The sequence below is a fragment of the Pantherophis guttatus genome, chromosome 10, assembly GCF_059756535.1.
Source record: "Pantherophis guttatus breed Tessera chromosome 10, ASM5975653v1, whole genome shotgun sequence".
NCBI lineage: Eukaryota > Metazoa > Chordata > Lepidosauria > Squamata > Colubridae > Pantherophis > Pantherophis guttatus.
This window is the reverse complement of record NC_142072.1, coordinates 23,690,892-23,703,429: the sequence shown is the minus strand read 5'-3', so window position 1 is coordinate 23,703,429 and position 12,538 is coordinate 23,690,892. Positions and strand designations below refer to the sequence as shown.

The following is a 12,538-nucleotide window of genomic DNA, read 5'->3' as shown; positions in this document are numbered from 1 at the left end:
ATCTCGGACAGAACAGTGGTGGGTTGCCCCCGGTTCACACCGGTTCTATAGAACCAGTAGTAAAATCAGCGGGAGGCTCCACCCACCGACCCCGACATCATCAGAACGCTTTTGCGCGTGCGCAGAAGCTTCTGCGCGCATGGCCGTGCTGCGAACCGGTAGTAAAGGTAAGTAGAACCTACCCCCGTGACAGAAGCATGGAAAGCTGTACTGGAGCAATTGCACAACAGTGAAAGGCAGAATACACACACACCAGGGGTGGGTTCTACTTACCTTTACTACTGGTTCGCAACGGGAGCATGCACATGCTTCTGCGCATGCACAGATAGTCAATTATGATGTCCGGGTGGGTGGACGGAGTCTCCCTCTGCTTTTACTACTGGTTCTCCAGAACCAGACAGAACCGGGAGCAACCCACCACTGACATACACAACACCTTCTTTGATCACCTGGAGCAGGTATGCATATCCTGCCTATGAGATATTCTCCAAGCTGTTCTTTCTGAGGCTAATTCTCTTTAAACAAATTGAAGAAGTGAGGGAGTAAGGGGAAAAAAGAATTTCTCTATCTGGATTTTGTGGCTTCTATTCTATCCTATCCTTATCCTATCTGGCGACTACCTGGCTGGGAAAGATTCCTCTAGACAAGGGCTGGGCAACTATAGCCCCTTTATGACCTTTATGACATGCTGGTTCTGGAATTCTGGGAGTTGAAGTCCACAGGTTGTAATGGACCATAGTTGCTCATCCTTGCTCTAGTCTAGACCATGGGTGTCAAAATCGCCCCGTCACGTTGCCATCATGTGACGTATTGTGACATTTTTCCCCCCTTTGCAGAGCTGGGATGGGTGTGGCCTGCACGTGACACATCCAGCCCATGGGCCGCCAGTTTAACACCCCTGCTTCTATACCCATGGTGGCAAACCTATGGCATGCATGCCACAGGTGGCACACAGAGCCATATCGGTGGGCACGCAAGCATTGCCCTAGCTCAGATCCAGCACACATGCGTGCACTGGCCAACTGATTTTCGGGCCTTCCGGGCTCACTGAAAGTCGGGAAAAAAGGCTGTTTCTGGCCTCCGGAGGGCCTCCAGGGGGGTGGGGAAGGCTGTTTTCGCCCTCCCCAGGCTCCTAGAAAGGCTCTGGAGTCTGGGAGGGCGGAAAATGGGCCTACTGGGCCCACCATGCCATCGCGTGCCAAAAGCGGGGGGAGTTCAGGCGGATGGGGCACATTGAATTATGGGTGTGGGCAAAAAGGTTAGCCATCACTGTTCTAGACCAATGTTTCCCAACCTTGGTAGATTGAAGATGTGTGGACTTCAACTTCCAGAATTCCCCAGCCATGCTTCTTCAAGTCACCAAGGTTGAGAAACACGGGTGTAAACTATAAATTCCCACATGTGATCTAATGTGCGATTAAATTGGCCTTACCTTTGCAGACAGGTTTCGTCCCATTCCAGGTCCGGTCCTTAGTGCAAGTTAAAGTAGAAGCTCTTTCTGACTCCATCATGTAACCTGGCATGCACTGAAATGTGACAGTCTTATTATAGGTGAAATCGTTGCCCATTCGGATGCCATTGGCTGGTACTCCAGGGTCCCCACAGTTTATCACTTGGAAAAGGAGAAAAAGAAGATCAGTTGCAGATCTCAAAGGCAAGGTTGATGAAATAGTTGCTAATAATAGTTGCTAAGCAAATTCTTACAACAGCCCTCAAGTTCAAGACATATTCTCCCATGGTGAAACTTAATGACAGCAGGGAGTAACTAGCCATCTAATTCCTAAATAATGTGATGGCTAGCTCTGCACCGGGTCCCTTTTCAAATGGAAATATTTCAAGTCTTTTTACTACCTGCAAAATTGGGGGAAGGGCTTCGTGATTTCAACTGTGATTTACAGGAGTTAAAAAACACAGAAATTCCCTCATAATTCTGATCTGTGAGTGGCTATTATCTCCTCCTTGCAAAAATTCAATTCTGGTTACAAGGGGGAAATAGATTATCTTGTTAATTATTAGCCCTCTTAAGACAGCCAGCAAGCTCGATGCAGGACATCTACAATGGAAATTTTAGGATTGGCTGGAACAAGAAAACTTGCTGACAAAGGAGCAGGCTAGTTGATCCGTTATTGATCAGTGCCTTACATTTGAGCATCGTATTGGAGAAATACTTCTGCAACACAACCTCTCTTTATTTTGCTTTTAGAGATTTCAAAGCAGAATTTGCTGCTATCTTCTAAGTTAAATTATGGGAAAAGGTACAAGCTTCCTAGACCAACCAGCATTGACTTTATCTAATATCTATGCTACATGAAGGCACGTTACTCAAAGAAAGTTGTAGCCACCAAGGCCATTTTACGCAATGTTATTGAAACCAAGAAATGTGTTAAACAAAGCTGCATATTAATCTCACTCCTATTCACTTTATACATTAATTTCATAATGGGACCTCTCCACAATGTGAATTCTCTCTCCCTGAAGAGATATTTCTGTTGTATTCTATGCAGGTGATCCAGGGATATGTTCAATAATGTTTGTTGGTCTTGAAAATCACCTAGCATAGAATTGTTGTAACCTCGGCTTCCTGAGTCATTAAAACACATGAGTAGTCCCAAAAACCTCTTTTATTGCAACAGCTGTGAATTACGTTCATTCACAGCTGAGTCCCAATTAGTTGCAAAAAGTCTTTTGAGAGAAGTCCTATGGGATAATCACCAACCTTTATCTCCCTTGACACGCTGCCTAAGACCTACTTGGCAAAGCCACACAGAGTCCAGAATCAGACAGAGATGCCGACTGGGAACAGAATTAACAACGTTGCTTTCCTGCAAAGGGCCCATGTGCCTTTGCTCCTCTTTTAAGCCTTATGGGAGGAGCTAATCATCTCTAGGCCTTACTCCCGAGTCGTCCCTTTAGTTTTAACTGTTCTTGCCTTCTGGCAGCTCTGCGCATGCGCGCATTAGGAACAGGCTCCTCCTGTTCCTCTGCCTCTCTGATATCCGACTCTGGAGGCTCTGGGGTCCACACATAACTTCCAGATGGCCCTGGCCCCATCTCTGGCTCCAACACAAAGCCCTCATCCGAGCCTTCCCCAGACTCCAGGACTGGCCCATGTTCCTCCCCAGCCTCCTCATTGTTTGACTCCGCTGCTAGCTTGGCGGGCTGCTGGCGGACCATAACAAATATTGCCAGGAATACCAACCAGAACACAATTATCAGAAAGCTAACATCATGGTCTCAAGATGCCAAAGGCCTCAAGAACCTTTTTGTGGAACATATATAGCCACAGGAATAAAATAACTGAGGATTGTTCATAATTCTACTGTCAAATTGGAAGCTCCATGGGAACTACATTGCTGAAAATGCACAGAGGAATTCGTCTGACATTGTTAAATACTTTAAGGCAAGAAATGGCTATTATACACCTATAGTTCTCAAATTAGTTGATGCCAAGATATTAGCATAGCTTCTCTATTACGTCCAACTGGGTCCCTTTTCCAGTTTCACACCACTAGAATGTATACAATCCAAACTTCAAAGAAATGTCCTTCAAGTGTCTTTACTGACACTTTGTGGTTTAGATAGGCTTCATGAAAATGGAGACTAGAGTGTGGTTGGCCATGCGACCACAACAGCTAACATCTTCCTTTGACCAACTCACCTGTGCATTCTGGGGTACTCCCGGTCCAGGTTCCATTGACAGTACAATGCCTGCTGAGCACACCTGTGGAATAATAGCCATCGCGACACTTGTATATGATGGAGCTGGAGAACACCAGGCCGTCATTGAATAATACCCTTGAGTTGCTGGGCGTCCCAGGGTTCCCACATGATATCACTGCAACCAATAATTAACAAATGAAGCTTCAGTCAAAAGAGTGCAACAATATATGTGGCTATGAAGCATTTTCATTAACGTGCAGAATTAGAGAGATCTGATGGGTGTATCTGTGCTTTCCGTTGGGACTTGCAACATTTATCCAAGATGTTGGGCAGAAGAAGATCGCATTCTGATTCTACTTCTCTAAAACTAAAGGCTGAAGATAGAGCCCTCAAGCGTAAAGCAAGGGCTTTGCACCAAGGCATAGTGGTGAACCCTGCTGAGCTGCTGTTCACATATACTTGAGCTGACAGAAAATTATACCAGCATGTCATTGACTATTGCAGGGGTCTGCAACCTTAACCACTCAAAGAGCCATTTGGACCCATTTCCCACAGAAAAGAAAACACCGGGAGCCACAAAACCCTTCCCATGCCTGACTATTTCTTGAGCGGCCACAAAACTAGTTGAATTAAACCTTCTGTTTTCTTCTGAAACTTTTTCTTTTCTTGGATTTATCCATGGTTGGCCTACCAGGGGTTGAAAAGCTCACTAAATTGTGTGCTGACGGGTGTCGCACATTGGTGGTTGTGATGCATATTTTGAGTGACAGGGAGCCGCAGCAGAGGGGTGAAAGAGCCACATGCGGCTCCAGAACCGCAGGTTGCTGAGCCCTGGACTATCGCCATTGCCAACCCTCTTTCTATTGTAATGCCTTTGTTTCAAGTCACTGCAATCTTCTAACTTCTCATCAAGGTAATGAGTTTATCACCTTTGAACATTGTTAACAATTAAGGTATGCACATGTGTGTTGGGGAAGAACATGACTTTAACTCTGGTACAGCTAAGAGTGACTTAATTCTAATTCAGGTGAAGACAATGTCATGGAAAGATTACACAGGGAACAAAGCTTGCTAGGACAATTCAGTACCATAGCTAAAAGCAAATGGAGAAAGGCATCAGAGTACATTTCCTTTTAGAACACATCTGGAAGTCCCATACAGATAGTCTTCAATTTACGACCACAATTGAGCTCAAAATTTCTGTTGTTAAGCGAGACATTTGTTAAGTGAGTTTTGTCCCATTTTACGACCTTCCTTGCCACAGTTGTTAAGCGAATCATTGCAGTTGATAAGTTAGTCACCCGGTTGTTAAGTGAATCTGGCTTCCCCATTGACTTTGCTCGTCAAAAGGTTGCAAAAGATGATCGCATGACCTTGGGGCATAGCAATGGTCATAAGTATGAACTAGCTGCCAAGCATCTGAATTTTGATCACATGATCATGGGGAAGCTACGAAGGTTGTAACCAGTGGTGGGATTCAAGTAATTCAACAACCGGTTCTCTGCCCTAATGATTTCTTCCAACAACCAGTTTGCCAAACTGCTCAGAAAGTTAACAACTGGTTCTCCTGAAGTGGTGCGAACTGGCTGAATCCTACCACTGGTTGTAACTATGAAAAATGGTCATAAGTCACTTTTCAGTGTCTGTCAGGTATGCTTCCTTCAATATCCAGGAAAGAAAAACCCAAACTCAAACATTTTGAAGAGATTAGTACTTTTACTGAATATGAAATGATCGCAACCCAGGTAAAGCTGGAAGTGAGCAAAACGCGCGAAATGCATCTACTAAGCTTCCCCCCCCCGTGTCCATTGATCATCAGCCAATCCAAAGGTCTCCCAAAGGTCAGGTGGCATCACGTCTGGCAGCGTCATTCATCAGGAATGTAGGGCAGTTGGTCAGCCGTCCCCTTTGAAGATTCACTTTCGTTTCTTATGAAGACACGTCCTACAAGGAAAAAAAAAACACCTCCTGCATCTTCCCACCCTTCGCCCCCATACTAATCCCTCCCCCGTTTCTTATGGCAGCTGAAGCAGGCAAAGCTGAGGCTGACATTGTCATTGCAACTTTCAACAGTCACTAAATGAACTGTTGTAAATCGTGGACTACCTGTACTGGGTGTTGCTGTTATAGGATATCTGAAGAGTCCCAGTATGGAGAAGACTGAAAATGCTCCCTTGGTTATGAGGGTTGGATTAATTTCTTGAGTTACAATCTATATATATAAAAACGAAAACCACTCACGCCGTAATCACAAAATCTCCAGAACCGTAAAGCCTACAAACTTGAAATTTACCATGTATATTCCTCTTGGCTTCTAGGTGCTCACTATGAAAGGATTTTTCAAAATGACCATCAGAGCATTAGTATTGCCTATATTATTATTAACACGCTCTGATGCTAAGGAGTTCTACTCCCCCTCCCCACCTGAAAAGAAATCTGTTTCAAATGCAAAACACAAGCAGAGGAGAGGACTTTCAGTTTCAGTTTCAGTTTTACTTTCACAGCAGCAAGCAGCTTTACTACAGAACAATTGAGCTAAGCCATGCCCAGCCTCCTTCCTGTCTCCTTTTTGCTCACACAGCAAAGACTGTTTGAGTTTCTAAACACCCCTCAACTCTCTTACACACTGACAGGTTGTTAGCCAGATGAATATCGATGGATGCTGCAGGCTTGGACATTCTACTCCCCCTTCCCCTCTGTTCCAACTGCCAGTTCCATTATATTAACACACTCTGATGCTACTGAGTTACACATTCTACATTGTTTCAGGCTGCAAGTGTCAATTTATCAAGCCCAAGCACATAGTTTTGTAGCGAAGCACGGATGTCCAGCTCGTCCTAAATATACATATCAAGATGTAAAAGCCATCATTTGGAGTGTGATGGACATCTGAAGAGGATTGAGCTATGGGACACGTTTAAACCATGGTAGAATGTGTATTTTAATATGTCTTGGAAAATAAACAAATCAAATTCCACACTTATCTCCTATCGAATATTGCATTCTGTATTCCTCAACTGGTTTCTTCTTCCTTTGAATATGTTATAAAACATTGTGAAAGATTTGTACAAAACTACAAGTTGGGATTTTGCATGGATGTGTTTTTATTCCATAAACTTAATACAGAGAGACTAACAGAGTTGGAAGGGACCTTATAGGTCATCTAGTCCAACCCTCCTCAACTCAAGCAGGAGACCCTACACCATTTCTGACAAAGGGCAGTCCAATCTTTTCTTGAAAGTCTCAAGTGATGAAGCTCCTACAACTTCCGAAGGCAACTTCTGTTCCATTGGTTGATTGTTCTCACTGTCAGAAAGTTCCTCCTCATTTCTAGGTTGAATCTCTCCTTGGTCAGTTTCCATCCATTATTCCTTGTCTGGCCTTCAGGTGCCTTGGAAAATAGCTTGAACCCCTCCTCTCTGTGGCTGCCCCTCAAATATTGGAACACTCCTGTCTCCCCTGGTCCTTCTCTTCACTAGACTAGCCATGCCCAGTTCCTGCAACCGTTCATTGTATATTTTCGCCTCCAGTCCCTTAATCATCCTGGTTGCTCTTCTTTGCACTCTTTCTAGAACAGGGGTCAGCAACCTGCAGCTCTGGAGCCGCATGTGGCTCTTTCACCCCTCTGCTGCGGCTCCCTGACACTCAAAATATGTGTCACAACCGCCAATGTGTGACACCTGCCTGCACGTGATTTATTGAGCTTTTCAACCCCCGGTAGGCCAACCATGGATAAATCCAAGAAAAGAAAAGTTTCAGAAGAAAACAGAATGTTTAATTTAACTACATATGCTAGTTTTGTGGCTGCTAAGGAAATAGTCAGGCACGGGGAGGGTTTTGTGGCTCCCTGTGTTTTCTTTTCTGTGGGAAATGAGTCCAAATGGCTCTTTGAGTGTTTAAGGTTGCAAACCCCTGTTCTAGAGTCTCAACATCATACAGTTCTCATACAGTTCCTTTAAGTTAGGCATCAGCATTAGATTCTCTGTTACAGTCAACAGAGTTTTTAGGGTGATCTCTCCCTACAAAGCCAGCATTTTCCTCAACAGAACAGATCATTCAAACAACCACATTTTACTGCAACCATGTGCAAATTTAAAAGTCCTTCCCCTAAGGAAAAAAAAATGCACAGCCTCTCCAGAACATGTGGCTTTTCAAATGCCCTGGATCTTAAATGGGTAAAAACCTTATAAAAGAAATGTATATCTATATAAATTTGCATAGATGAATTTGCTGTTATCTCCTCAATTAAATAGATGTACTAAAACAGCCGTTTCCCTTGGAGATTCATTTGCCTAAGATCCAACCTGTTATTCTGACACCTCTTCTGAATTAATGGTCTGAATGCTCCCTGCAGCGTTTTCTTTGCCATTCAATCAATGGCTCAAGAGTCTTTCCTTTAAAAGATTACACTGTCTTTGCTGAAATCTAGCTTTGGAACAAGATGCAGTGGAATGTCTTTTCAAGTCCTTGTTTGTGAGCTGACAATTCCACATCATTTTGAACAGCCACTCACAGTTTGCTTGGAAAGCAAGAGAAATGGTGGGATGATGGAATGGATAAGGGTAACATTCAAGGAATGGAATGGGAATGGTCACCCAGAACATATGATAGACTTGTTTAGACAGAATTTGGGGCATTTAACAAACAAGGAATTATCCTGCTGGTCTTGGTATAGCCCAGGGGTCAGCAACCTGTGGCTCTGGAGCCAGATGTGGCTCTTTCACCCCTCTGCTGCGGCTCCCTGTCACTCAAAATATGCATCACAACCACCAATGTGAGACACCCGTTGGCACATGATTTATTGAGCTTTTCAATCCCCAGTAGGCCAACTATGGATAAATCCAAGAAAAGAAAAGTTTCAGAAGAAAACAGAAGGTTTAATTCAACTACATTTGCTAGTTTTGTGGCTGGTCAAGAAATAGTCAGGCACAGGAAGGGTTTTGTGGCTCCCGGTGTTTTCTTTTCTGTGGGAAATGGGTCCAAATGGCTCTTTGAGTGTTTAAGGTTGCAGATCCCTGGTATAGCCCATTTGTGTCCCATTCAAATGGCTTAGTTTAAAAAAAACAACAAAAAAAAGTATTTATTGAAATTCCAACATTACAACACACAGGAAAAAAAAACATAGAAAGACAACACAACAAATTTTTTCCACTAATAGCAGCTTTTCTGTATCAGTATCTCTAGCAGAACAAACATTTACAAAAGTTATATCTCTATATATCTCTATCTTAAATTACATCCTTATTTATATGATAATTACCTCTATTCATAGTTCCATATGGTTTAGTTTTAAATAAACAAATTATTTGTGGAAATGCTTGATGTTCTCTACACTTGGTTCTTTGTTTGCAGATGTTTCATTACTCAAGTAAGTAATATCATCAGTGCTAATGAGCATTGGGTTTGCTCACACTCATCCCATATTGCAAACTCTGTACATTTTTCCCCCACTCAGTACACTGGGCAGTCATCCCACCACTGACCAGTACTAAGAATGTTATCTAGTTGGGTAATGAAACATCTGCAAGAAAACAAATAAGCTCAGAGAGCACCAAGGATTCCACAGTTGTAGGATTCTGAGCTACAGATACCATCTTCTATTGAAAAAAATTTATTTACAATTGCAATCAGAGCAGTGGTGAAATCCATTTTTTTTTACTACCGATTCTGGCTTGATGGGCATGGCAGGGGAAGGATACTGCAAAATCTCCATTCCCACCCCACTCCAGGCAAGGATACTGCAAAATCCCCATTCCCTCCCCACTCCTGGGGGAAGGATATTGCAAAATCTCCACTCCGACCCCACTCTGGGGCCAGCCAGAGGTGGTATTTGCCAGTTCTCTGAACTACTCAAAATTTCTGCTACCGGTTCTCCAGAACCTGTCAGAACCTGCTGGATTTCACCCCTGAATCAGAGATAATGAAACATCATGGAAAGCTGGCCATGAAAAGAGAACTCTTTCCCAACACAAACTTATTTTTACAAACTCTCGGGATGTGGCTTCGCTCTTCAATTCCAGCCCTGTTTGGTGCCAAGAGGAAAATGGGAAAAAACTTCCCCCTGGTTTCTCTGTGTGTGTTCGCTTGTTTTTGTTTTAATGCCAATTTTCATTTTAAATCTCGCTGGAAATTAAAGCTAAACGAAGCCTGACTCTTCAGTCTGGTAAGGGGATCCTGGTTACAAGGCAGCTTATGTCGCATAAACCAGAAACGCTAACACAGCAACAGCTCTAATGAAATGCGATTAATTAGTTTGCTTCATTCCAAACTATTTGTGGCCTTTGAAATATTGATTGGGGTTCTTTGGGGGGAGGGGAGAATTCCCGCTGAATTTTTATGATTATAGGGCGTAGAAAAAAAAAAGACTTAAAATTAACAGTCCCTCTGGAGAATAAACATGGCTGTTTTTGCTGCCAAATGCTCACCAGAGTGAGCTGAAGCATATGCCTGCTACGTCTCAGTCTCTGGGGCAGAGAGGTGAGCCACAGAAATGTGTGAGCAGCTGGGGATTACACTGGGGAAAGAGGGTTCCTCAGAGTCCATCTAAAGGTTATGCTTTGTACACAAAGCTCGGAAGCAGAGAGCTTGATATGTAACTATTCCAAGCCTGGGGATTGAAAAAGCAGCCTTTAAAAAGTCAATGGATATGATGTTCCTTGGAAAGTTCTCTGCAGCTTTTGGGGATGACTTTCATCATACTGTATGGAGCAAATCCTGGTCCTGGCACTTCAGCCACTGAAAGCAGGCATTGATTAAATTGCAGGAGGCTGGGTTGATTTTAAACTCACACATTTCTTTCCAGGGTTCCAGAATTTAAAATAGGACACAGGGCCAGATTATTTATGGGACTGGGCAGTGGTGAAATCTATTTTTTTTTTTACTACAGGTTCTGTGGGTGTGGCTTGGTGGGTGTGGTGTGGCTTGGCAGGCATGGCTTGGTGGGTGTGGCAGGGGAAGGATACTGCAAAATCCCTATTCCCTCCCCACTCCTGGGGGAAGGATATTGCAAAATCTCCATTCCCACCCTGCTCTGGGGCCAGCCAATTCTCTGAACTACTCAAAATTTCTGCTACCGGTTCGCCAAACTGCTCAAAATTTCCGCTACTGGTTCTCCAGAACCTGTCAGAACCTGCTGGATTTCATCCCTGGGACTGAGTCTCCCTAAGGACATATATCTGTCCTACCAGATCATACAGGGTGGACATGCTACTAGTTCTTTCCCTTAAAGACTGACATCTTATGGGATCTAGGAAGTGTGCCTTTTCCATGACAATCCCTGCCCTATGGAACACCCCTCCCCCTTGATATTCAGCAGCGCTCTTCTCTCCCAGCCATCCCAAAAGCATTTGAGACATGGTTTTCCCCCCAAGCACTGGGATACACCGATGTGGATGAGAGGATTTAATGCAGGTAAAAGCTTAACGTTGGGTTTTTTTAATGTTTATGGTTTTAATAAATATATAGTATGTATTATTTTGTTTTATGATTGATATTGTTCTAATTGTTGATTGGGAACCTTTAATAAATATATAGTATGTATTATTTTGTTTTATGATTGATATTGTTCTAATTGTTGATTGGGAACCATGCAGACTTTGATATAAGATTGGCAGTTCTATAAATGTTAATAAAATAAAATGAATTGTTAAAAAACCACTGAAGCAAGACAGTAGAGCAGAAGCAACTTTTGACTTCCCACCGGTTTCCCCATTGAGTTGTTACATGCAAAGCTGCAGGGAGCATTGGAAATCTCCCTTCCCTTCCCTTCCCTTCCCTTCCCTTCCCTTCCCTTCCCTTCCCTTCCTTTCCCTTCCCTTCCCTCTTGTCCTCTCCCCTCCTTTCTCCTAACTCAAATCTGCTTATAGCATTCGTCTATAAAACCAAAGCATGAAGCGTAATTGAAGTTTGAGACTCATTTAGTTTTTGAATGGTATACTAGAAGAACCACATTTCAAAATGTAAGTGAATTGAGGACCAAAAAAAAAACCAACAACCTTAAATTAAAATTCAGTTCACTTGATGTAATAATTTTCCCCATCTGCCACACTGACAGTTACAATTTGCTGCCAATTTTGGAGGAGGTCTGGAGGCTTCACGCAGTGTTTCAAGGAACAGCATGCAGCTTTGAGACCTCAAGTTCTCCACCTTTGAGCACACAAGGAGAAAATTGCCTCAGGAAACAAATGCTGAGAAGTACGGTGATGTTGTCTTTTGGGAGAAGAAAATTATATGCCCAGGAAGCCTCAGAGGAGGCAATCCACTTTGAGATTGCCTTCTGCAGGAGAGAATATATCTCAGGACCAGGGATGGGCCAGTCAACTTCATGGAATGGAAAAGATATGTGGCATCTCATCTTCATTTCAAACTATATTGGTTACTCTTGTCATTTCTTATATTCTCTTCCAAGAACATCATGCCATAATTGAGCTTTAGTGTTCCAGCACCTTTGTCCAAATCTTTTCTTCCCATCCCTTGGTCTTGGATACAAATCCTAGTGCCTGTCAAATACACTTCAGTTGTAAATGACTTTCTGTCCCTAACACCAAACATTCCCCATACATGATGCTACATTTATAATCTTGCGATTAAAACATTTTGTCTGGGATCCATGTTCCTGGCTCTTTCCGAACTTCATAAAATTATTTATTTTGGGATTGATATACATGACCCATCCCTTTCACATCAATAAAATGAAATAACAAATGAAAGGTATTTGAAGTAGCGACAGAGGCACTATTGGGCATCAGGACAATAATAGGTTATGACATCTCTTCAGTCATTGGCTGCATCAGAATATATTTCCAGCAAATTTACAAAGCTTGGCTTCTGATTAACCAGAGAGAAGCTCCTATTCTTTGGGTCTTTCTATGTGCTGTTT

The 12,538-nt window shown here is 43.0% G+C and overlaps 1 protein-coding gene across 2 annotated transcripts in view; it reads right to left on the bottom strand.

Moving 5' to 3' along the window:
• CSMD2 (CUB and Sushi multiple domains 2) overlaps nt 1-12,538 on the bottom strand; it is an 822,245-nt gene that overhangs the window by 23,685 nt on the left and 786,022 nt on the right. For both annotated transcript variants that reach the window (XM_034413370.3, XM_034413371.3), the window contains 2 exons: nt 3,659-3,835; nt 1,433-1,612 (listed from right to left, as the gene is read on the bottom strand). In XM_034413370.3, coding sequence (XP_034269261.2) covers nt 1,433-1,612; nt 3,659-3,835 — 357 coding nt within the window. The remainder of the gene's footprint in view (nt 1-1,432; nt 1,613-3,658; nt 3,836-12,538) is intronic.